Source organism: Oppia nitens, unplaced genomic scaffold (genome assembly GCF_028296485.1).
Source record: "Oppia nitens isolate AA-2021 unplaced genomic scaffold, nextdenovo-longstitch-racon4-pilon3 scaffold2_pilon_pilon_pilon, whole genome shotgun sequence".
NCBI lineage: Eukaryota > Metazoa > Arthropoda > Arachnida > Sarcoptiformes > Oppiidae > Oppia > Oppia nitens.
The window spans coordinates 10,387,124-10,414,083 of record NW_026533210.1 but is presented as its reverse complement, the minus strand read 5'-3'; the positions used below and the strand labels follow the sequence as shown (position 1 = coordinate 10,414,083).

General features: G+C 29.3%; 2 protein-coding genes across 3 annotated transcripts; one reads left to right on the top strand and one right to left on the bottom strand.

Annotated features, from left to right (window-relative positions):
- Positions 1-5,437: 5,437 nt before the first annotated feature.
- Positions 5,438-12,030, top strand: LOC128956436 (probable serine/threonine-protein kinase DDB_G0282963). 2 transcript variants are annotated; one of them, XM_054302178.1, is made up of 7 exons: positions 5,454-5,504; positions 6,429-6,489; positions 8,551-8,797; positions 8,908-9,211; positions 9,350-9,588; positions 9,682-10,536; positions 10,632-12,030. In XM_054302178.1, exons 2-7 carry the CDS (start codon positions 6,478-6,480, stop codon positions 11,813-11,815), a joined length of 2,841 nt encoding a protein of 946 aa, XP_054158153.1. In that variant the 5' UTR covers positions 5,454-5,504; positions 6,429-6,477; the 3' UTR covers positions 11,816-12,030. The 2 variants fall into 2 exon arrangements, with proteins under 2 accessions (XP_054158152.1, XP_054158153.1); XM_054302177.1 differs by lacking the exon at positions 6,429-6,489 and having other exon boundaries at positions 5,438-5,504.
- A 3,824-nt stretch (positions 12,031-15,854) lies between these two features.
- Positions 15,855-26,458, bottom strand: LOC128956336 (protein capicua homolog). The gene is made up of 6 exons (XM_054302053.1): positions 26,439-26,458; positions 21,803-21,920; positions 18,950-21,707; positions 16,526-18,859; positions 16,336-16,434; positions 15,855-16,260 (listed from the first exon to the last, which is right to left on the bottom strand). Exons 2-6 carry the CDS (start codon positions 21,827-21,829, stop codon positions 15,938-15,940), a joined length of 5,541 nt encoding a protein of 1,846 aa, XP_054158028.1. The 5' UTR covers positions 21,830-21,920; positions 26,439-26,458; the 3' UTR covers positions 15,855-15,937.
- Positions 26,459-26,960: the final 502 nt, after the last annotated feature.

The following is a 26,960-nucleotide window of genomic DNA, read 5'->3' as shown; positions in this document are numbered from 1 at the left end:
CACCCCCGGCAATATTATCTCTGGTCAACCCGTATGTGTGACCACACACTGGCCAACCTTCCCCCATTCCCCGACCTTGAAAATTGTAATTTTTACCGATATATACTATCTATCTATATAATAAATATATATATATATAGCTTTTAGTTGACCAGATTTATTGACCTGCCGTATAAAATAATGCATATATACGGGGAAAATGTGTGTGAAAATCGGGTTATTTATAAACCTTATAATATTTTTTGGTTTAGTTATCAAAAATCATTATAACTTCTAACATATTAACATTCTAACATAAGTCATAACTTAAACAATTTATTTTATTTTTTTAATAATTTATTTCTAGAAATCTACTGTAATATGTTTTTTTCAAAAATTATTATTATTACTAATATATTAATTAATTATATCTTAATTTAGACGATGACAGGACTCACCTAAACTATAACTCCAAGTATATGAACAGTGTTTGGGGTCTCTATAATAGGTATGCACCGCAAGCCTTCCAGAAGAACCACGAGTTGATCCAACCGTCCCCTTACAAGACCACCCCAACCAATGCCAAGTAATTTAATTAATTAGTTATTTATGATTATTATTATAATTATTATTTTTAAAAAAGTGTTATAATTTTATCATTTTTTTTGTTTGTTTGAATGTTTCAAAAAAATTTCAATTGTTTTGATGGTTTTTTAAGCAAACAAAAAAATTACCATGATAATTTTCTAATTAATCAAGCTTACCCAGTGTGTGTGTGTGTGTGTGTGTTTTCAACAACAAAAAATTATACCATTGTTTTATATACTGTATAAATTTATTTATTTATGTGTGTGTGTGTGTGTAAATGTGTGAACTAGCTAAAAAAATTATGTTAAAATATATTTATTTTATTTTTTGAAAAAAAATTAATTGACTTGAATAGTTTATGTATCTATTGACTTGATTATAATATTATAAGTACTAGTAGTCTAGAGTTGCCAGGTTGTAAATAAAACACATAAATAAAGGGTTTCCATAAAATAAATAAATAATTAAATTATATTTTAAGTGAGATAGCAAACTAAATACATGTAGTATTTATTTAATTAACAATAATTAATATTATTATAAAAGTTTAAAATATTCAAAATGTTTTTTTTAAATATAAATATATATAAAAAAAATGTAAACAATATTTTATATATTATTTATAATTATTTATGGATAATATATTTTATAGTTTATACAAAAACATTTTTTTTAAATTTGCAATTTTTACATTTAATTAATTAAATCATTAATTGATTACACAAAAAATAATTTAATATATTTAACAATAATGTTTACAAAATATAAATATATAACCTCAACAAATGTACTAGGTTAAAATTATTTTTTTTATCTATTTGGTAATCCTATTATCTACCCCCACCCTTTTAACACACATATATATATATATATATATATACATACAAACATCTATATCATTGTAATTTATAATCTAGACATAAACGATAAACACACACACATACACAACAAAAATTAATTCAAAAAAAAAAATATTTATCATGGTGCTTTTGTAATAATCAATTGCATTTTGCATCATTTTTATATTTTATTATAATAATAATATTATTATTAATATTCATTAGCTAATTTATTTGTTTAATACTTACGCACACACACACACACACACACACACACACACACACACACACAGTAAAGTGAAAAACAAATAAACTTATAAATAATATATCAATTTATTTATTTATTAAGTCAATGAGGTATATAAAATATAAAATAATATATATTATATATACTGTATATTTCACAAGTTTTTTTAGTTAGTTGCATAAAAAATACAGTATATATATATATATATATATATACGTATATAACTTATAAAATATGTATATAATAGTAATAAAAAAAATGTATTTAATTTTTTTCATATGACTTGTGTGTGTGTGTGTGTGTGTGTGTGTGTGTGTGTGTGTGTGTGTGTGTGTGTGTGTGTGTGTGTGTGTGTGTGTGTGTGTGTGTGTGTGTGTGTGTGTGTGTGTGTGTGTGTGTGTGTGTGTCTATCTATATGTATGTATATACAGAATATACAGTATATATATAAGATAATAGTGAGAGTCATACCATTTATGGCATTCATTACTTATTAATTCAAAATTCAATGCAATCGTGAATTTTCTCTCTTTAACTCTCTCTCTCTCTCTCTCTCTCTCTCTCTCTACGTATATAAAAAAAGAGTTATTATCTAATCGAGTGATTCAAATATATATATATATTTATGTGTGTGTGTGTGTGTGTATGTGTTATAATTTATTATATGAAAAATAAAATAATTTATATTAAAAAGTTATATAGAAATAATATATATATATATATATAATTTTTTATGATGTCACTAATATACTGTATAAATATTTTTTTTACTCTATATAACTTATAATATAATAAGTGTGATATATATATATATATATATATATATATATTAAATTGAAACAAATTGCATTAAATTGAAATTTTGTTTTTTTTTAAATTAATTAATTAATTAATTATTTTTTATTTTCTCTCTAATTTGCTAACAGATTCATGTGAATTGGTATCGGAAGGGGTGGTCTATAATTGGTGGCCAACCTATATATATATATATATATAAATATATATACAGTATATATATATATTTGGTGGCCACCAAAATACCAGTGTCTTTGCAAATCAAATATAAAATATATATATATATACAGTAATAATAATAATTATTATTATTTATATAATACTGTATAAAATAATAATTGCAAAGACCGTTCAAATTATTTTTTCAGAAAAAAATATCTAAATAAATATAATTAAATGTTTTGTTTGTTTTTTTTTATAAAATTAAAAGGAAAAAAATCTTTTTTTTACAATTTTTATTGTTTTGTTTTAATATTAACTATTTTTTTCGATAATTTTAATATACCGTACAATATGTATAAGTATTATAATATAAATAATAAAATAAAGTATGATTTATAACATACACGCTATATAGTGATTATTAAAATATATATCTATAAATGTTTTATTATTATTATTATTATTATTATTATTATTATTATTATTATTATTATTATTATTATTATTATTATTATTATTATTATTATTATTATTATTATTATTATTATTATTATTATTATTATTATTATTATTATTATTATTATTATTATTATTATTATTATTATTATTATTATTATTATTATTATTATTATTATTATTATTATTATTATTATTATTATTATTATTATTATTAGTTTAATCACTGACCACACAATAATAATGATAATATTAAATATATGTGTTTGTATTAAAAATGTATTGTAATTTTTTTTTTAAAATTTATTAAATGTATGTAAGTTTGTTTGTTTGATATATAAAAAAAATCTGTTTAAAAAAATATAATATAAATAGATTTTTTTTGTTTAAACAAATGAATCAATAATATATATAAATATATAAAATAAACTTTTAGTTAAATTATTTGGTCATTAATTTTATTTATTTTTTATATATACATACAATGTTTAATATATATATATAGGATTTTGCTATTCATTGCTATTTATAAGACAATAGGAGAGAGAGAGAGAGAGAGAGAGAGAGAGAGGGTTGTTATATTGTGCACCTGTAGACACCTGCAGTTAAAAGTACATTCATTATCATCAAGTGTTAGTGTGTGTGTGTGTGTGTTGCGTAAGTCATAGCATCCATTGATTATATTAATATACTGTATATATAAAAAAATTTTAATAATAAATTATAAGATACACACATATTCTCTCTCTCTCTCTCTCTCTCTCTCTCTCTCTCTCTCTCTCTCTCAATATCTACAGTATATGTATAGATAGATAGAATATATCTGAAAATATTCTGTATATAACTTATATATACCTTATATATCTATATATCATTATGTCTTCAAAAAAAATATATATATGTATAACAATCATATCACTAACTAACTCATTAATAACACTACTGTAAAAGCCCAGTCATCTGAAAATGACCAGGCGCCCACACATATATTTATATATATATATATATATCAAAAACAGCAGGGTCATAATTGCATAATCATTTTTATACTGTATTAACACCATATGTATACTACTATAGTATACTGTATATGTTTGCTGATATGCATATGCATTGCATTTAGCACCTGTATCTATGTATGCATGCATATACTATATGTATGTGTATGTGATTATTATAAATGTGATAAAATGCCCTCAAATTATTTATATATATATTTTTTGATTAAAAACTTTATATAATATTTATTTGTATCACAAATATATATATGATATTTAGGAACAACATTATTATTGGCGACCCCACCACCATATATACAGTACATATTGTGTGTATATATATATATCCCAAACTTACGTAATACGTGTCATACGTAATACACGTATATATATATATATTAATGTGCATTGAATATGACTACTACCCCTCCCTGCCCGGGGGTGGGGAAGGGGAAGGGGCAAAGGCAACATAGCATTGGATAAAACTGTTTTTAACAAAATCAATGCCAGGTTTTGGGTGCTTATACACACACACACACTATACATACATATACATACCATTACCAGAGATAACACTACATAACCCCATATATAATGTAATAAAACATAAAAGGGTTGCCAACAAATATATACTGTATATGAATATATATATAGTATAACTTTTTCCCCCCTATAAATACTTTACTACACATTTATACAGGGGTTGTAAAAACTCATAAAATATTATTATTGTTGTTTCACTAACTAACTAACTTAAAAACCCAACCAACCTTTCAATTGATGACTTACGTTATATAAGAGTGTGTGTGTGTGTGTGTGTGTGTGTGTGTGTGTGTGTGTGTGTGTGTGTGTGTGTGTGTGTGTGTGTGTGTTATAAAAGTATTTTTTTGTTTGCTTTTTTTATATATATATATACCCCTACAGTACCAGTACTACGACTACATGTATAGTGGATATGATATGTCAAACACTGGTTTCACACTATACACACACACATACACACACATAGACACACACACACACACACACATAGACACATAGACACATAGACACACACACACACACACACACACACACACACACACACACACACACACACACACATAGACACACACACACACACACACACACATACATACACACACTTGTATAAAGAGAGAGAGAGAGAGCACTGTTAGCCTACCAATAGATGTCGGTGTTTGCCGTAATGTTATGTCTATCAGTGCTTTGTGTTGTGTCTCCACTGACTCTCTCTCTCTCTCTCTCTCTCTCTCTCTCTCTCTCTCTCTCTCTCTCTCTCTCTCTCTCTCTCTCTCTCTCTCTCTCTCTCTCTCTCTCAATGTTATGTCTGTAGTTTTATACACACAGTGTTAGTGTATATATAAAATCATATCACAGTATATATGTGTGTGCGTTAGTAAAGTAATGGCCACTCGTATGGTATGTATATATCTATCTATATATTGTTAACTAAAAAATTTATTAATTATGAATGAAAATTCATTGATAACTAAATATTTTGAATGGGATTTTCATTCAAATTAACTAATAATTAATATTGAATAAAGTTTTCAGTCAATTTACGTGAAAATTAAAAAGTTTTCATTCAAATTATTAATTTTTTGATAATCACTCATTCACTGCAACAAAAATTTTTTTTTTTTTTTCATTATTCATACATACATACAGTATATATATATATGTAGCCATCAATTGCTCGCTATTATACACATAGCAGAGCGCTTATACACAGTGTATGTATGTGTGGTTATACTGTATGTAGTATTAAAAAAAAACTACATAAGCTTTTTGTGTGTGTGTGTGTGTACTGTAGTTGTTGTGTTTTGTTGGTTGTCTGTATGTATATACTGTAGTGTCAAGCGAGGAGATATACATACATATATATATATATATAAAATAAAAAGGGCTACCATTGCTGACTGTGGGCTCGGGCTGTCAAACATTTAGTTAAGTTTTTTTTGTTGTTGTTGTTGTTGGTGACGTTATCTCACCCCTTATAATATATCGGGAGGGGTAAGGCGGGGGTCACCACCACCACCACCATCATCATCATCATCACTGACCATCATCACTTGGGTGGGGGTGCTATTGGATGGACATATCATATATATACATGTATATATAATTTAGTTGATACCCCCCCCTCACTAACCATAAACCAATTGATGGCTACATTGGTGTTGTTGTGATTATTATATAAAAGTTTTTTTTTAATTAATTAGTTATTAATAATAATAATTATTATTATATATATATATATATATATATATATAWAWAAATAAGTCTACGCTATATAAATGTCATATCATTTATATGTATATTATATATGATATATCTATACAGCAATTGTCGGTATAATTAGTGTTGACTATAAAAAAAATTATACATCAAAATGAAACCAATGGTATTATTATTATTATTTATATTATTATTATTATTATTATATGATTTTTATTTACATATAACATATCCTTCCCATTACAATATCCGATTGAATGGCAATTAATATATATATTTATTGATATATATATATATATATATCGATATTTAGTTAGTATTAATTGATATAATATATTGATGTCATTCAACTGATTTTTGTGCGATAATCTGATTGACATTCAATGAAAAATTGACAATTAATTGCATATTTAAATGAAAAAAATATATAATATATAATAACTTGTATTTACTATTAAATAATAATAAATTGCTTTATCATAGTCTCTCTCTTTCTTTATATACAATGTATTCATATAATAATAATTATTATTATTAAGAAATTATATCATAATTGTTAGTATATTATAATTATAATTAATTAACAACTTTTTGTTTGTTTGTTTGTTTGTTAGTTAGTTAATACAAAATAATTATTTCTATAATACATTTTTATTTAGTTTCCCTTTAAAACAAATTTTTTAAATCCCCTTTAAATACCAATACACTCACATAAACACATACACACACACACACACACTGTTTAAATCATATGTATTGGTATTGTTTAGCATAACTTTTTTTTATTACATTATATTATATAATATTATTTTAATACATAATGAGAGAGAAAGAGAGAGAGGACTTTATATTATTATTTTTATGGATACCCTTACATACCTTATATATATATATATATATATTAAAACATTCATATATTATATAATATGTTATATATATGTGTGGTGTGGATATAATTAGTAACTAACTATACATAAGCGCTTATATATATTGTATAAGTGCATTATGTTGTTATTAATTAAGGCATAATTTTATTTTTTTGGTTTTTTTTGTTGTGTTGTTGGTTAGACATTGAATTTTTTATATATATATATATTATTATTGTTGTTGTTTAATACAATAGCTAAAAGTTTTTTTTTATATAATATGTACTGTATATTAGTATTATTATGATTATAACAATAGTGATTATATATATATATATATAATTTATATAATACTGTAGTGTAATGAATAGCCATATTTACTAACACTAATGTATAGTATATTTACTGTATATTACACACACATGTATATAATATATATATATATATATATATGTATGTATATAATTTATTTATTATAATATATATATATATATATATTAAAAATGTTTAAGCTAGCAACTTTATATATATATATATATATATATATATTGGCTCATTGACATGATATATGCGTTTATTAATATTATAAATATATATATATATATATATATGTATAATAAATGGTTAGTTGTCATTATAATGTGAAATATATATATAATATATAAAATGTAATTAAATTTGTATAAAATAACACTTAAATGACATAAATATTTCAATGCTATTCACCGCTCAATTAAAATTATAAGTCAAACAACGCTTTTTTTATATATATATATATATATATTTCTACAGTAAAAAAATGACTATTTAATTATAAATTTTTGATTAATTAATTAATTAATGAATTATTAGTTTTAATTTTTTTTTATTTGTTTGATAAAGTCAATAGTATATGTCTTTATTATTATTATACTATAATAATAATAATAAATTAATAATTATGTGTTTATTAAACTTCAATTAATCGATAATCAATCGTTGAATATATTTTTGTTATTATTATTATTAGTAGTAGTAGTAGTAATGTTTGTAATATTGATATTTAAAAAAAAGATATTATTATTAGTAGTAGTATTTTTTTATTAACATTTTTATTTACATGTACTAAATATATATAAAAAGATATTTAATAGTTATTATATATGAAACTTATAATACTATAAATTTACACTACAGTACATATCATATATAAATATATATATATATATTATATTTACATTGATATTAATTAATTAAGTCATATGATTATTATTAGCTAAAGTGATATAATAATGTTATTATTATCTTATTATGTAATATATATATATATCATATATAATTTTTTTCTATCATTAATTAATAATTATTTTTTTTATTTTTAGGAAACGGTTAGTCCATCGCACTGTGAAACAAGTGGTGCCAAACAAGTTGTCAGCGGTGGTGGCGGCGGCGATCAGCACTCATCGTCGTTGGCCGCTCTAACCGATGGCCGCACATCCAAATCGGACGCCAACTCCGGATCGTCATCATCTGATGAGGAAAGAGTTGGTGGTGTAGGAGTGATGGGAGGCCCTAAACCAACCGGTGCAAATAATAATAATAATAATCAGTCCACACCACAACAAAACTGTATATATATTTATATTTTTTTATTGATATCCCTAATAACTACATACCTAAGCTCTTAAAATCGATAATCCATATAATCTTATTGTTTGTTTGTTTGGTTTGTCCTACAGATATGAGTCGTTTCTCCAATTCTGCCTATCAGTCGTCGCTGGCATCGCCGGCAGCGGCGGCCGCAGCGTCGGCCCAAAAGCGGCCAATGAATGCGTTTCTAATATTTTGCAAACGACACCGTAGTGTTGTACGCCAAAAGTATCCGCATCTGGAGAACCGTAGTATTACGAAAATACTCGGCGAATGGTGGGCAGCCCTCGATTCTGACCAGAAACTCAAGTACACGGAACTGGCCCGTCAGTATAAGGAAGCCTTTATGAAAGCTAATCCACATTTCAAATGGTATAAGACTACCGATTTAAGGTATGGGTCCAAAGTTTTTAAGTCGTGTCTGTCTAATCTCATACCCCATAGTCCACCCCAACCCTAACCCTAACATCTATCAATTTCTCTAATTATGTGTCAATAATTATTTTTCTGTCCTCCTCCGCCCCTGATTAGGCCACCGCCGCCTACAGTAGGTCCACCATCGCCTCCTCACCCGCCGCCACCGACACAACCGCCGCCATCATCAGCAGCAGCGCCATCAATGTCGGTGCCAATGAATACACACGAATACAATAATAATAATAATAATAATAACAAATCATTGGTACCGCCGCCAGTCAGTCAACAGTCAACACCGAAACCACCGAAAAAGCGTTATTTAGAAAATCTAGAAAACGGCGAATATAATAGAGGTATGTATTTTATGTTGGAATTTTACGGGTAATTACCGGTAAAATTTTTTTTAATTACCGGTTCTAATAACAATTGACTCCCGAAATATATAGTGACAAATCATAACAACTACAACAATAGCAACAATAAGATCACAAATAATTATACAAACGGTGAACAACAACACCAACAATCTTCTTCTTCTTCTTCATCATGTTTTACTTCATCCATATTATCGGCCGCCGCCTCATCGCCGGCCAAAATAATTGGTACAAATAATAATAATAATAATTCGGGAACGGGTCCGCCGATTTTGGACATTGAAACTGCTAACCGTGTTATCGAAGACGCATTGAGCGGATCTCTATCATTGGGCTCAATGTCGTCTTCGTTGTCGTCGTCCAGAAATTCGGCGTTGAATTCGCGTCGGGAAAAGTCGGCATTCAATTCGGATATAATCAATGGCCACATCAACAGCGTTCTGGAACAGCATTCGATCGAAACCAGAGAACTCGAGGCACTCGAACGTAGTTCACAGCAACGACTGTTGTTGGACCACCAAGAAGTTAGCGGTGGTCACCATCACCACAGCAGCAGCAGCAGCGGTTCCAATACCATCGGCAACAATACAAATCATCAAATGAGTACAACAACAACGGGAACTGTCGACAGTAGTGCAACAAATCACATGACAAGAACATCAAACAACAACAACAACAATCGGGTCGTCGTATCGTCTGATGATGACATCGACAACGACGATGAAGACACTAACCATGCAATGGATGTTACGGAGAACAACAACAACAACAGTGTCGCCTCCGCTGCCGCCGTCGTCGTTGCCAATGACGCCGAAGAGGAGGAAGAAAAACCATTAAACCTGTCGGCCTCTACTGTTCTTCATACTTCCAATCAGCACATTATCGACCATTTTATTGATAAGCTGTTGAGCACCGGTATTCCTGAAGGTATGTATGGTTTTTAATATATATATATATATATATATATATATATATAACAATTACCGATATATTTAATAAATTGTATCTTTTTTCTCATTCAGGAGAGTCCACATCTTCATCATTACATTTATCTTTGCCTTTCTATAATAATAATAATAATACATCTGATGATGAAAATAATCAATTATGTAAAAATAGGACTAATAATAATAATAATAATAATTTTAATTATAATTCAAATACAAATTGCAATACAAACGCCAATAGCGCCAGTGGTGGCGGTGGTAGTGGTAAAGGTCATCATCAGCAGCAGCAACAGTCAAGAAAGGAGAGATCGTGTAAAGGAAAACGATATCTGGAAATACTGTCGGAAACAAAACTAACAAAACGCAGCCGTACTGTGTCGTCGATGAGCGCCAACAGTGGCGGCGGCGGCGCCGGTGATGATAACCATCATCACCACCGGTCGGACCATACAAAAGACGGGTCGTCCTCTACCACCACCGCCGCAGCCGGTAGTACTGGTAGTGTTTCCAAATGGGTTTCGGGCGGTTTCGACTTAGAGGAACACATCAAACAGTTGCCACAATTGGGTGATACACATCTGCTCAATGCGCTGAGTCATAGCAAAGCTAATAAAACGGTTAACAATTCGTCGTCGTTGTCATTGTCGGCTTCATTGTCGACGACGACAACGACAATGAGAACTAGCGGTTCCAATGATCTAATGATTAAAAATCAAGAGTCAAACAACAACAACCACATGAATAGCCATTTGATTGGTGACAACAACAACGATGTCGTCGACGATGACAACGACAATAATAGTGATAATGATTATGAAGATAACGATAGATTGATGATTAATAAGAAGAATCAGTTGATTACTGATAATACTCTCAATACTAGCAGTGAAAGCACTTTATTATACAATCATAATAATAATAGTAATGATAATAATAATGACGAATCAGTTTCTTCTGTAACACCGACGACGACAAAGTCAAGCGGAGACAACAACAACAACAGCAGCAGCAATAGGATGGACCAAATGGGCGGCGAAGAGTTGATGTCAACAACAACAGCAACAATCAAAGATGATATGAAGATGAATGACTTAACTAATGTTAACCACACCACTACTAAAGACATGATCGTCAGCAACAACGACACTATCACTACTACCACTACTACTACTACTACTACTACTCAGGGAATTGAATTCAGTGATGGTTTGGTAGCGTTGGCCGAAGTAGCTCTCCAGCAGCAGAGGAATACCATCTGATCTATTGATTAGTTGATTGATTGATTGATTGGAGAGGTATACACACTACCGGTACAACTATACAAACACACCCACACACACACACATACACTCACAAACTATGATAACAAACATACCATCAATACCTTGAACCGCCATCATATAAACAACAGCTCCACACACCTCCTCCTATTCCGCGCGCCTCCTCTTTCACTGAATATATATATATATATATATATATATATATATATATATATATTACACTTGAATTTCTTCTATAAAGAGAGAGAGAGAGAGAGAGAAAGAAAGAGAGACAGAGATTATTGTATTTCTAATTATTTTTGCACATATTTATTATTGATATAAATAATAATTACTGTATAATATATTGATATTTATATTTATATACAGTATATATATATATATATATATATATATAAATATATATATAAATGGGTAACTGGTATTTCTTTATATATTGAAAAAAAATAGATTTTTTAAAATTAATTAATTATATTATAAATAAATATATAATTTATATATTTATAGAGAGATTTTCATTTCTCTAATTTAATTGAGAAAAAAAATCACAATTTTTTTTGAAAAATTATAAAATACAGAGATTTTTTTTTTTGAAACCATTCGATACGCTTATCATCAAAATATTTATAATAAAAAAAAACAAAAATATATATTTAAATAATATAAGTCAACAACAAAACAAAAAAATCTATTTTTATCACAAATTTTTTTATTAGTAGTTAATTAATTAATTAATTTTTTTTTGTTAATTATTTTTGTGATCAACTCTAACAACAATATTATTATTAATTAATTTAATAATAAAAATGATATCAAAAAAAGGCTTAACATTATATATATATATATATAATATAAATATTTTTAAAAATAACGATTCATATATAAATTATATATATATTTATATTTATTGAATTATTTTTGGTAATTTGATACATAATATATGTATATATATTATATATATATATTTATGAGATTTCAGGAATTTTTTTTTCGATAACTATTTGTAATATTTTTTCCCACATTTTTTTTAAACCCCTATTTTCTCTATCAAATCACTATATAATTTTAATTACCGTAATATTATTATTATTATTATTATCAAAACTACTCTTTTTTTTAGCTATCATTGCATCAATTTTTTTATTTATAATATTTTTTATTGTTGTTGTCTCTATCACCTCATATTATAAATAACTGTTTTTTTTAATTATTATTTCATACAAACAAAATGTTAAGCCTTTTTTCTGTTTGTTTTATTTTTTAATAAATATATATTGATTTTGGGAATCAAAAAACAAAATCAAATGCCAGACTTAAGATCTGAACCGAAATTTCTTTTATTATTTTATTTTTATGATTTGTTGAGAAAGAGAGAGAGAGAAAAAAAATTATAATTTAAATATATATTAATATTATTTTACATAAATATAGAGACAAAAAATTGTATGTATATATATATATACAGTACAATATATATATTTATAAATGTCAACAACAACAAAAAAACTATATATAAAAGTACGGCTATTTTTTTGGGGGTAAAAATTTATCCCCAAATAAAAACAAACAATTAAATGAGTCGATTAAAAGATTTTTGTAAAAAAAATTATATATTTTCACAAATATAACGTAAATTAATTTTTTGTTGTTTTTGTTATGTAATAATAATTAATTAATTAATTAAAAGAAAAATTGGTTTTTTGAGTGATATCAAGAATATTCTGCTAATACAACAACAAAAATATATTATATATATATATAAATATATTAACAGAATATTCTTAGGAAAATAATTCAAGTGATTGTGTATAAAGTTATTTAAAAAAAAAATATAATAATAATAATTGATTAATGAATTTGTTTTATTTGTTGAATTTGTATTTAATTATTATTATTAAGAAAGCAGTTATTATTGATTATTATTATTATTATTGATTTTTAATTGTAATGTAATTATTATTATTATTATTAATTATTATTATGAATTTATCATAATTTAAAAACAAACAAACAATTAAAACAAACAAACAAACAAAAAACAATTGAATTCTATGCAGCAAATTGTTATAAAAAGACAAAATATATATATATATATATATAATTATCTAATTAAAAAATAAAGCGTTTAGTTTTTATTTTAATAAAACGCTAAAAAATCATATGACAACTACTTAAAAAAAATTAAAAATAAATAATATCAAAAAATTATAAATTAGAGTTAATAACAATTCAAATAACAATTCAAATTTTTAAAAAAATATATATAATAATAAAACTCTAATTAAATGTTGCATTTTAATTGAAACATTATATACGTATATAAATAATTCAAAAAAAAAATTGTAAGTTATTATTATTATTATTATCATTATTCTTATAAGTTATAAATTATATATAAATATATATATATTTATATATAATTGAATTACAAACGAAATATCTCACAAAACACACAAACATTAGTTTGAAAATCAATTGTTTAAAATCCAACAAAAAAACAGTAAAAATGTGTCTATAAATGTGTAAATTATTAGTAATTAATTTATATATTAAAACTAATTTTTTGTATAAAACAAATACAGTATATATATTGTGAAAAAACACACAAATATAAACAATATTATTATATAAAAAAAATTTTGGTGACTATAATATATATTGTATATTACATATAAATTTTTTTGTAACATCATAGACAACAATACTGTTTATTTAAATGTCATATTAAACAACAACAAAATTATTAATTGTTTGTTTTTTATATATATAAAAAATACTATTATTTATATGATGTGTATAATTGAGATATATATATATATATGTGTATAAAATATAGACACGAGAGTTGGGTTACAAACAAAATAACTGAGTGAGAGATAGGGATAGATGTTTCAAAATATTTTATTTATTTATTAAAAAAAAATTATTAATAATTAATAAATTTTTTTTTATAAATAAAAAAATTTGTTGCTCTTATGCTTTGTGTGTCAGTCAGTATGTGTTGTGTGTTGTGTTATGTAATAAATTAAATAATAATAATAAGCTATCAATTATTGTGTAAAATTATAATATTTTTTTTACACACATATATATAAATTTATATATTATTAGATCATATAATTTATTATCAATACTATTATTATTATTATTATTTTAAGTGATATTTTTTGTTTGATTTGTTTAGATTATTATTGATATTGATATGAATTATATATATATATAGTAATAGTATTATAAAAAATGATTTATTTTTTAAATAATTAATTTAATGAGAGTACCGGTAATTTGATTTGATTTTTGTTTTTTTAATAGACATCCCATACACTCAACAAATTGAAAGCTTATTATTATTGTTGTTGTTTAGCTTACATACACACACACACACACACATACACTCATGACCTCCCGGAGCGTCCAATTGTTTTTATTATTATTATTATTAAAACATTATTATTATTATTATTATTAAAAAAAATACATACATAAACATACACGACTGTGCCCTTTAATTTAATATTTAAATTAAAATAAAATTGTTTTAAAAAAAATAATTGTTGAATTATTTATATATATATATTTTTTTTTTGAAAAACATAATTAATTTTATTATTACCAATTATTATAATTATTAATTAATTAATTATTTTTTTTCCGATCATTTCATGATATCATTTAAATAATATTTAAATAGATTATACAGAAAACAAATATATATTTATTTATTTAAATACGATTTAATTACTGTATATATAATTTATATAATATATAAATATATAATTTGTCTACACATATCGTTTTGTTTTGTTTTATTTAATTACCATCAGTTAATTAATTAATTAATTAATTAATTAATTAATAATAATTACAGTATTTATTTTATTTAATTTTATTTTAAATGTAACACAACATCGAAAAATAATGATTTTTGTTTTATTAGTTTTTTTTAATAATATTTATAACGATTAGTTAGTAATAATAATAATAATAATAATATATATATATATTTATAGTTTCTCTCAATTACGGTAATGTTTTTTATGTCCACAAAAAAATAATATCATAACTATATTTTGTTATTTTGTTTGTTGCACTGTTGTCTTTTCAATTGCTGGCACCTCCTCCTGATCCCCGAGCAGTACCGCCACTACTACTGGTATGATAATGATTATTATCATCCATCGATAGGTTAACCACTTGATGTTGTTGTTGATCGCCAGAAGCCGATCCACTACTACTACCACCACTGATGCTGGCATTAGCGGCCGCGGCCACTACCGCTGCTATGGCAGCTGCCTGTTGGGCACCCGGCGTTGTCGGTGTCGTCGACATTAGCTTCTGTCTGACTTCTCTGATCTTCAGCTGAAGTGTATTCTTATTCGGAAATATCGACGAATATTTCATCTGAAATTCTGCCGTTTCTTGAGCTATAGGAAGAAGAGTACAACAAGTGTTAAAAAAAACATAAAAACCACGAAATCAGTTACAATCAGATCCATTACCAGAAGGAAACAGTCCTTTTTCATTGAAGAAGTGCATCACTAGCTGTCGTCTCTGATCTAATGTCCGGCGAAGTGATGAACTTTTTTCTGTTTCGATACCTATTTTGATGAAACAAAATGAAAAAAAAAACATAAAATTAGTTCAGTGTTTGTAATCATTCAACAACAACGACAACAAAAATCCAATTACCGGCTGGAGTTCGCGGTGAGTTCGGGTCACAATCTGGCGAATTGGTGGTCGAGGCCAGTGCTTCGCCCAAATTAAATGTCGGACCAAAAAACGTATTGCCCGACGATGTTGTTGTCGAAGTGTCCGGAGTAGTAGCAGAAGCACCACCAGTGGTTAGATTGGCTGTTTCGGGAGTTCGGGGCGCGCCAGAGGCAGCGCTCGACGGAGTATTAAGCGTATGATTATTATTATTATTATTAGTGGCCATCGACGGTGTGTTGGCGTTGGTGGTGGCAGATGATGTAGATGAGTGACTCGTTCGCTGTTTTTTGCGATAGGAGCTAACAAAAGCGGCCGTCAAACTGGGCGACAATGGAATCGGCGTAGTCGGCGTAGCCGTAGCCGAGGTCAACAACGGCGTACGGCTGGTCGGTTTGAATTCGGGTAGTTGGGCAAACTGGCGTTCAAAGTTAACCTCTTCCAGTACACGATCCATGGCATCCTTTTCGCTGGTGGGCGACGAGTTGTCGTCGTCTTTGGTTTTGTTATCGTCATCGCCACCGCTTCCGCTGCCAGTGTTTGATTCGCCGCCGCCGTTCGTACCTTTCGGCGGCTGCTTATTGCGTGCCTTTCCGAGCTGTGCCGGTGTCGGCGCCAAAACAAACTTGGTTTCGACACCACCACCACCGCCGGCGCCAGTAGTGGTGTTAGTTTTAGTTGCTTTTGATTTGGTTGAGTTGGTATTGTCGACACCACTACTACTACTACTACTACTACTAAACGGTGGCTCATTGGGCGGCGGCTCTACTTTGACTGTTGGAATAGTTAGCATCTGAATGGGAGGCGTCAATGTCGACGATGTTGTTGTTGTCATCGTTGTCGATAAGTTACCAGTTTTCAGATTCATAACTGTCTTATAGTAAAGCGGTTGTTCAGCTATTGTTGTTGTTGTTGTTGTTAAGTGAGTGGATGTGTCACTAGACGACGACGACGACGACAACAAACGGGGTGATTGTGCGACAATAACAGGAGATCTCTGTTGTGCGATGTGGTAATGATGATTGACAGACAATTGTGTTGACGGTGACTGAGGAGGAGCTGCTGGTGGTGGAAGTGGTTTAACCATATTCTTGTATTTGCCAGTCATATAACCACCACCGCCGCCGCCGCCGCCGGGAGAGGAGGAAACAACTGATGTCTGTGTTTGCGATTTAGTTGCTGTTGTATTGATTATAAGCGATGAAGAAGTAGCTGTTGTTGTTGTTGTGGTCAACAGTACTGTCGACAGTGTTGTTGGTGTTGTCTGATTGCTGCTAATAACTGGTATAATCAGCGACGACGGCAGCGAACTATGCGACAGTAGTTTCTGAACTACAGTAGAACCAGATCGCGAACTGACGGTTATATCTTGAGATGATTGAGTGGTGTTGTTATCTTCTGCTAAAGATATTTGATTGTTGTTGTTGTTGTGTTCACTGACTGTTGTTGTTGTTGTGACCACAGGTGATAGTATTAGACCAGTAGTAGAGATGTTGTCGTTGTTGTTAATCATCGACAGCTTCTGTAGAGGAGTGGTAATTGACGACAACAGCAGACTATTATTAACTGATTGAGATCTAATAGATTTAGGTGTTGTAGCCATAGATTCGGTATTGTTTGGCGACGAATCCATTGATGTCGAGATCGGTGAACTAAAGCGAACGCTCGGCTTCTGTTGCTGAACGTCACCGGAGGACGACTCGTCTTCAGCTACCACTGACTCTTTGCACTTGAGATCGATAACCATAGCATTGGATGCTTCGTCGTCGTCGACATCGGAAGCGGACAACATGTCCACCACATCGCCGCCGCCGCCGACGACGACAACGACGCCATCACCGTAGACACCGACACCATGTTGTTTGCCATCAGCGGAATCATCGCTCAATGATTTTGATTTAGATTTTAGATGATTTTTGGCAAATTTCTTATCATTTTCGTTCAGACCTCCGCCGCCGGCGCCGCCGCCATTCGGTATCATATTCGGCTGCTGTCCACCACCGGCAGCACCGCCGCCACGGGAACACCATTTCCAATCGGGATGACGTTTAAAGTGTGCCTCTTTGACCTGAAATGCCAGATCGTGATACTTTTGCTTTTCTTCGTGTCCTAACGAGTACCACCATTCGCCGAGAATCTTACTAACTGTACGGTTATCTGAATTCGGATGGCGCTGATGTACCAGTGCTCGGTGTCGTTTCGAAAATATCATAAACGCATTCATCGGTCGACGAATATGTTGTTTACCCGAACCGCCGGAACCTTTCAAACCTCCTTTGGTTGTAGTATTTGCGCCGTCTTTGTTATCTTTTGAACCTTTAATTTCAGGGTAAATGAAGAGATTAGACATTAAAAAAAACTGTCATTTTTTTGTTTGTTTGGTTTGAATGGTCTACTAATCATTACCTGAATTCTTCATCTGTTGCAATGCACTCAACGATTGACTTCTTCGCTTATTATATGTCATACCATTTTGCTGGTACTCCTTATTATTATTATTAACCCCGCCATCAGTACCACCACTACCTCCTCCTCCTCCTCCTCCACCACCACTACCGGACTTGTCATTAGTCGAACTACTATTGTTGGACATCTCAAACACATCGTCATTATCAGAGTTGTTGTCCATATGAGGCGGTGCCGACAAAGGCGGCGACGATATGCCTGACGACGATGTTGTTGTTGTTGTTGTAGCCGATGATGGTGTTCCCGTCAAAAACGGTACCAACGAATGCCAGGGAAACACTGGTATAGGTTTACCATCACTGGTAGTGGTGGTGGTGTTGGATGTATGCTGTGATGATGGATGTATTGGCGAAAATTTTGATGAATCAGATGATGCAATGGGTGTCATAAAAATAATATCGTTTTGATGCGGATGCTGTTGTTGATGATGATGATGATGATGATGGCCGTTAAGTGTCATATTATTGGCTACTGATGATGATAATGATGATGATTGGCTATTGTTTCTGATGGTAACGGCAGCAGTGGATGATGTCGGCTGAAATACGGGCAACAAATGGGTGGCCGGCGTTATAATGTGATACTGAGATGATTGCTGGCTATGATTGGCGGTAGTGTTGGTGTTGGCGGCCATCGATTCGTAGCCATTATAATGTGTAATAAGCGGCGGCATCGATGCCGATAACGATGATGACTGAGATTTGTTTGGCTGTACGATAACACTGTTATGGCCACCAATGTGATGGCCATTGGTGGTCACCGACATCGAGTTAGGCGAATGGCTCAACGACATCAACATATTGGCCGCCTCTGCCGTATCGAACTGTGTGGGCGTTCGCTGCCGATGGCGACCCGTTAGAGATTCACTGGGAATGACGACATTCATGCCGTGCGATAGCGGTTCGAGAGCTAGAATACGGCTAGATTTGGTCGCCGCCGCCGCGGACGACGGATTGAACACTAAATTATGATTGTTTTGCGAGGAGACGGCTGCAGAAGTAGCTGCAGATGTCGATGACGACGACGACGACGATGGAGTCGATTTCATGCTTAGATGACGGGAACAATAGCCCCGACGTTGCGACTCTTTAGTACAGCCGTCGCGCGAACACAATCGGCGCCACTGTTTGCCATTGAATTTCTTTCGTATGCCGTTCGGTGCGGACACTATATCGCCCTTCTTATACTTGTTCGGTGTTGTCGGTAGGGCTGACGATGACGATGACGACGAAGACGGCAACAGTGCGCTCAACGGCGGTCCCAATACGGACAACGATAGCGGCGCCGAACTATTGGTCGGCGTTGTCGGTGCCGAACAATGTTTGAACGTAAATACATTCGGCGTCGTCGGTGTACTACTACTCGATAAATGTCTCACTTCGTCGTCGTCTTCTTCATCGCCAGAAAATCCGTTGTTGTTGTCGTTGTCGGCATCGTTATCGTCGTTATTGTTGTCGTCATCCGAACCTATAGAGTATTGGCCGACAATTTGCTGTTGTTGTTGCCGTCCAAACATTAATGGCGACGACGATACGGGAGGACTACTATTGTTATTATTATTGAGTAATAGAGGCAAAGGCGGCGGTTTTTGGTGGTGTTGTTGTTGAAGTGGCGGTGATTGTTGTTGTGTAGGTGTAGTCGTCGGTGTCAACGATGCCATAGTTATAACACTGATAACGTTCGGCGAAGTCATCATTGGCTGCTGTTGTTGGCCACCGATTGTCGTCGGTGTTGTCGGAGGGCTAGTAGTGTCCATAATATCGACACAACTATCGCTAAACAACTGAGAGCTGCTGTTTGTCGGTGTCGTAGTCATCGTCGGTGTCGACAACATTTGATCAGCACTTCTATCCAAACAATCAATCGAAACACAACTAATCAAGTCTTCCTCACTCCACGGCTGAACCATTAGCCTGAGATTAGCTCTGGTAAGCCATTCAAATTGATCACCGCCGCCAATCGACTGGCCACTACTGGTGTCACCCGTAAATCGTATACGATAGATTGGTTTTTGGCAATTGTCTACCGATATTTCCGCGACCAAACCGTCCTGAAAAGCGGTCGTACTGTTGGCACATTTGGCAATCACTTGGGCGCCGACTTTGATCTGGGCGGCCGACGGGCAACTGTCGCCGACTATCAAACCCAGTGACGACAGGCCATAGTATTTAGTATCGCCGCCGACACCGACGCCAACACAATGGCCATTATCGCCGTCGAACACAATACCGATGCCTTTACGGGGATCGCAATCATCGACAACACCCTTACGGTAGAGTCCGCCATCAGTTTTGGCCAATACTCGGGTACCGATCCATTCGGACATATCGTTCATCATCAGCTGCTGATGATGTGATGGATAACCAACTGTCGATCCATTTGTCTTATAGCTGTTGTCGCCGCTGTTATTATTATCAGTTGTCGACAAATTGATGCCATTGTTATTGTAATCTTCATTGAAATCGATGGCAAACTTTCGCTTTTTCGGTAGAGTCTTGGGCTCTGTTGTTGTTAGTGGTGTTGTTATCACATGTGTGCCACCAATTGATGGCAACTGATTACCACCACTACTACTACTACTAGTACTGTTCAGATGATGATCATTGATAATCATTGGCGGTGTAGTCGTCGTCGTCGTCGTCGTCGAAGACATCTTTAAATTATTGTTGTCTATCATTGTATTTGATTCAAAAGACATCTAACAAAAAAACCAAATCAAAAAACAAAGAGTTAGTTATAATTAAAGATATCCAACAAGTGATGGACAATAATAACAACAATAAATATAATTACCATTTTGTTGGTGTTGTTGTTTAACATCACCTAATCATCTGATCCTCCTTTTTAATCAATGGATGAAATCACTGGTCATTTTCCCATTCATTCACATAATTGGTTTGCAATTCATTTACTTAATATATTTATATATAATTTAATTGCAAATCATATTCACATTCATTATAATAATTATTATAATAATAATAATAATAACAACAAAAACAATACTATAATAACATTATATATAATGAATTAGTTTTTTTTAATTACAATCAATTGATTCATACATTTATTTTTTTAATACTTTTTATTTTATTTTTTTTTTAGTGTATATATACCGTAGTAATAGTAATCACAATATATTAATAATAATAAATGTCTTATCAATGTATTTGAAAGTATATATCATTGAGAAACAAAAAAAAAATGTTAATAACATTTAAATGAATGAATCAATCAATGTATGAATGTATGAATGATTTGATTCAATAATAATAATAATATTCACACAACAAGTATATAATAGTAATAATAATAATTATTATTATTATTAATAATAACTGATATATTTTAATATTTATTTTTTCCCCCAAATGACAAACAAAATATATATTTACTGTATATATATATATATATATAACACAACAACAAACAACTGATTATTATTATTATTATTATTTAAGTTATATTAACTTAACGTATAATACAAACAACACATGATATACATGTATAATACAGTAGTAGTAGTAGTAGTGATACAGCAGTGATAGTAGTATTAATAGTAGTAGTATTGGTAGTGATTGTAGTATTGGTGGTCAACAACATCATCATCACTGGTGATGGTTATGATTGTTGGTTGTAATTATCACTTGAACTAAAGTAATAGTAGTTTTTATAGATACCATATCCTCTCTCTCTCTCTCTCTCTCTCTCTCTCTCTCTCTCTCTCTYTCATCAATGATATCACATCCAACTGTCTGTCTCTCTCTCTCTCTCTCTCTCACCAAATGAGTCGTCAATTATTATTAATATATACTAATAATAATAATAATAGTATAGTATTTATAATAACGAGAATAATAACTATAATATTATTATTAATGAAAACATTTTTTTTAATTATTATTACAGTATTAGTAATAGTATTGTTTTGTCTATCATTTGATTTGTTTGGTTTGAATACTCTAACTATAACTTAAACTGACTGTTGGTTTGTTATGTTTTTGTATTATGTTTTCAATGTTTCACTACTTTTTTCTCTGAAAATTCAATGAATCATTTCGTATATAATATTCATTCAATTCATTCACTAGTTTTCTCTCTCTCTCTCAATGTTTTATAGTTAGTCTCTCTTTCTCTCTCTCTCTCTCTCTCTCTCTCTCTCTATATATATATATATATCTAATGCATTGCATTGCAAACACATACTACTATAACAACAACAACTGTGAGACAGCTTTCACTGCAAACACACTGTGTGTATGTACTGTATGTATACCTACCAGTGCTTATAATACTGTAATACTAAAACATGACATTTCTATGAAACAGTAGTAGTAGTAGTAGTAGTAGTAGTATTTCTAGGGGTTGTAATCATAGGTTGACTGACTATGACTTACTATACAATTTATATTTTAGAAATAAAATCAACAAAATAATAATAATAACTATTTTTTTTAATTTCCAAAATAATCTTGCTAATTTTTTAAATAAAAAAAATATATAATTGTTTTTTAAACACCCATAAATATTTTATTACAAATATATTTTTTTAAAATTAAATATTTTCTAATTTTCTAAATTTTATTTTATCATTATCTATGTATTAATAATTACTTAATAATTATTATTTAAAATTATTTTCAAATATAACTAATGTTTTTTTTAATAACTTTATCTATGTATGGATTAATATATTATAATCATTGAAAATAATCATCTATTTATATAATTAATAATAATAATAATAATAATAATAATAATAATAATAATAATAATAATAATAATAATAACCTAGGCTATAGTACCTGTGTAGTTTTTTTTATTAAAAAAATAAAATAATTTAATATATAACTAAATAATTTTAATATTAAAAATTATAAATAAAAATAGTTTTATTTATTTATTTATATAAAAAATTTGAGTCAGCCGTACACCAGTGTATGGATTTTTCCAGGCTTTAGTGGTTGCCTTGAAATTGAAAAACAAGTGAACTAACAGTCAGTGTATGTATGTATGTATGTATGTTTGGTTGGTTGGGTTCGCGCAGTCATACTATTGGTCGGTTTGGTTAGGTTTTTGGCTGATCACTGAAAATTTAGGTTATATCACATACGTATATATACAGTATATATACTGTACTATTATTATATACATGAGCTTTATATATATATATATGCCTCGACAGCCAGGCACTGGCCTTGAAAACTTTTGGTAGTATAAGTGTAGGTATAGTATGTGTGTGTGTGTGTATAGTGAAAGAGAGAGAGAGAGAGAGAGAGAGAGCGTGGGCTAACAGTGCTTAACATTACACACACACACATATATATACACATACACACTGTTATTGTAGTGAACACATACAACATTGCATAGCATTGCAATCAATTCATTGCACTATAAATATTGATTTTTACTGGCATTTCACCAGTGAATACATACAGTACTGTATGTATGTGTAAGTGTGTGTGTGTGTGTGTGTGTGTGTGTGTGTATGTATGTATGTATGTATGTATGTATGTGTAAGTGTGTGTGTGTGTGTGTGTGTGTGTGTGTGTGTGTATGTATGTGTAAGTGTGTGTGTGTGTGTGTGTGTGTGTGTGTGTGTGTGTGTGTGTGTGTGTGTGTGTGTGTATGTATGTATGTATGTAAGTGTGTGTAAGTGTGTGTGTGTGTGTGTGTATGTATGTGTAAGTGTGTGTGTGTATATATATATATATATGTATGTATGTGTGTAAGTGTGTAAGTGTGTGTATGTATGTATGTGTATATATAAGTGTGTGTGTGTGTGTGTTATGTGAATGCAATGTTTTCTGCAACCAATGTGTGTGTGTGTTTCAAAACATACACAACTATTTTACTGTAATATACTGTACCTTCAATGTCAGTGTCTGCCCCCTCCCAACACCAACACATACACTATCCATACATTTATCTTTTGACTTATCTGGGAAACCAAGTGATGCCCAAAAATACCCGATAATTCAATGCAAGTCCGCACACATACACACACACACACACACACACACACACAACCAATAGATAGGCCAATGAATAGATAGTCTAAAGCACTGGTGTGTGTGTGTGTGTGTGTCTCACAGCAACTCATTTATCTATATATATATATATATATATATATATACTGTAATATTGGGTTGTAATTAAACTTCCGATTATTACTAGTATTATTATTATTATTATCATTATTGCAAAACATACTGTAGTTTTTAGACAGTATTACAGATTATTGCAATTGGATATAAATTTTATTATATAATAATAATACCCAATACTGTATATTATACTGTACTGTACTTTATATATAAATTTATATACAGTATATATATATATATATATATATATATGATGTTAATCATAGTGATAGTGTCTGATCACTGATATAGACAGTGTCCTCAATCCCCACTAGTATTTTGCATACATTTTATTATTACATTTTATTTATATTATTTAATACATATTAATCACATATAAACTTATTAGTACAGTATTATTATTATTATAATTATAGCCCTATACTATTGTAGTTGACTAATGTATTGTGATTATATAATTTAATTATCTCATATTAGCAATAATACTAATACTAATATTAATACTATAAATATTATGACTATATTTAGTTTATTTTTTTGTTGTTGTTGAAAATATATATTTAATATTACTGTAATATTAGTTACAATATATATATTTGTTTTATTATTTTATATATAATATGATATAATTTCAATTTATAACATTATTATAATAAAATTTGGTATTCAATTTATATATAATATAATATATAACAACAACAACAAAAAAATCTAAAAGCAAACAATATATTAAACAAATATATACATTATATATAATATATATATTTTTTATTTTTGGTAACAATCGATATAATAATCATTTATAATATATATAAAACTAAATAATAAACTTGTAATTAGCTGTATGTGCGTTAAAATTATTGTTTTTTTATTAATAATTTTGTTGGTTAGTTGTTGTTAATAATAATAATAATAAAATATTAATTAATTATTATTATTATTTTACTCTACATACTGTAAAATAGCTGTAAATTATCATAAATTTAATGGTTATAATTGAATGCTTAATGACATTAGACATTAAATTATATATTTTATTATTTCTAGTATTATTGCATACAATTATATAATACAATCGATAAAATGGGTAATCATTTATTAATTAACAGTATATATATATATATAACTAAGCGATAGTACATATGTTTAAATAGTAGTTTAATTATTCAGTACTATAGTTGTGTTATAAATTTTTAACACACAAATTAGTTTTTWAAAAAATATAGTTTTGAACCTGGACAATTACACACACACACACACACACACAATAGATTTAGGTGTTAAATATTAGTTAGTAATTAATAAAAATTAATAGTTACCTAGTGTAATTGTAAATATTAAAAATGCATCTATCAGAAAATATTTTTTTTWATTTTTTTTGTTAAAAAAATAATTAATTTTCTCTAAATTATAGTTACCTTTACATACATTACCAGTTTATTTGGTCACTCTATGATACATAAATACAGGTGCAAAGTGTTTATTTACTACTACTACTACTACTACTACTAGTAATAGTGTTGCCAAATATAGGATTATCAAAATCACATATATATTTACCTTGACACTAATACTAATAACAAATAAAAAAAATTTCAAAAAAAAATTGTTAAATTTTACAAAATAAAATACAGGTGTTTATTAAAAACATAGATTTTTTGATATTTTAGTTAACAAACAAACAAAATAAAACAAAAATTTTTTTTTCAACAAAAACATTGTCCAGTAATTGCCTGGAAATTTGGTCTAAAAAAAATTGTTTAACAACTCTATTATTATTACTTTACACTTAAATTGTTTGTCAACTCTATGTGTAGTTTTGTGTAAACATTACTAATGTT

Excerpts from the sequence above, each read along its gene's own strand:
- LOC128956436 (XM_054302177.1), top strand. Across the intron at positions 9,212-9,349 it reads TATAAGACTACCGATTTAAG|GCCACCGCCGCCTACAGTAG; the intron begins GTATGGGTCCAA and ends GCCCCTGATTAG. Across the intron at positions 9,589-9,681 it reads AAACGGCGAATATAATAGAG|TGACAAATCATAACAACTAC; the intron begins GTATGTATTTTA and ends CGAAATATATAG.
- LOC128956336 (XM_054302053.1), bottom strand. The coding sequence starts at position 21,829 with ATGTTAAACAACAACACCAACAAAATG. Across the intron at positions 18,860-18,949 it reads GCAACAGATGAAGAATTCAG|GTTCAAAAGATAACAAAGAC; the intron begins GTAATGATTAGT and ends CTGAAATTAAAG. Across the intron at positions 16,435-16,525 it reads CTCACCGCGAACTCCAGCCG|GTATCGAAACAGAAAAAAGT; the intron begins GTAATTGGATTT and ends TCATCAAAATAG.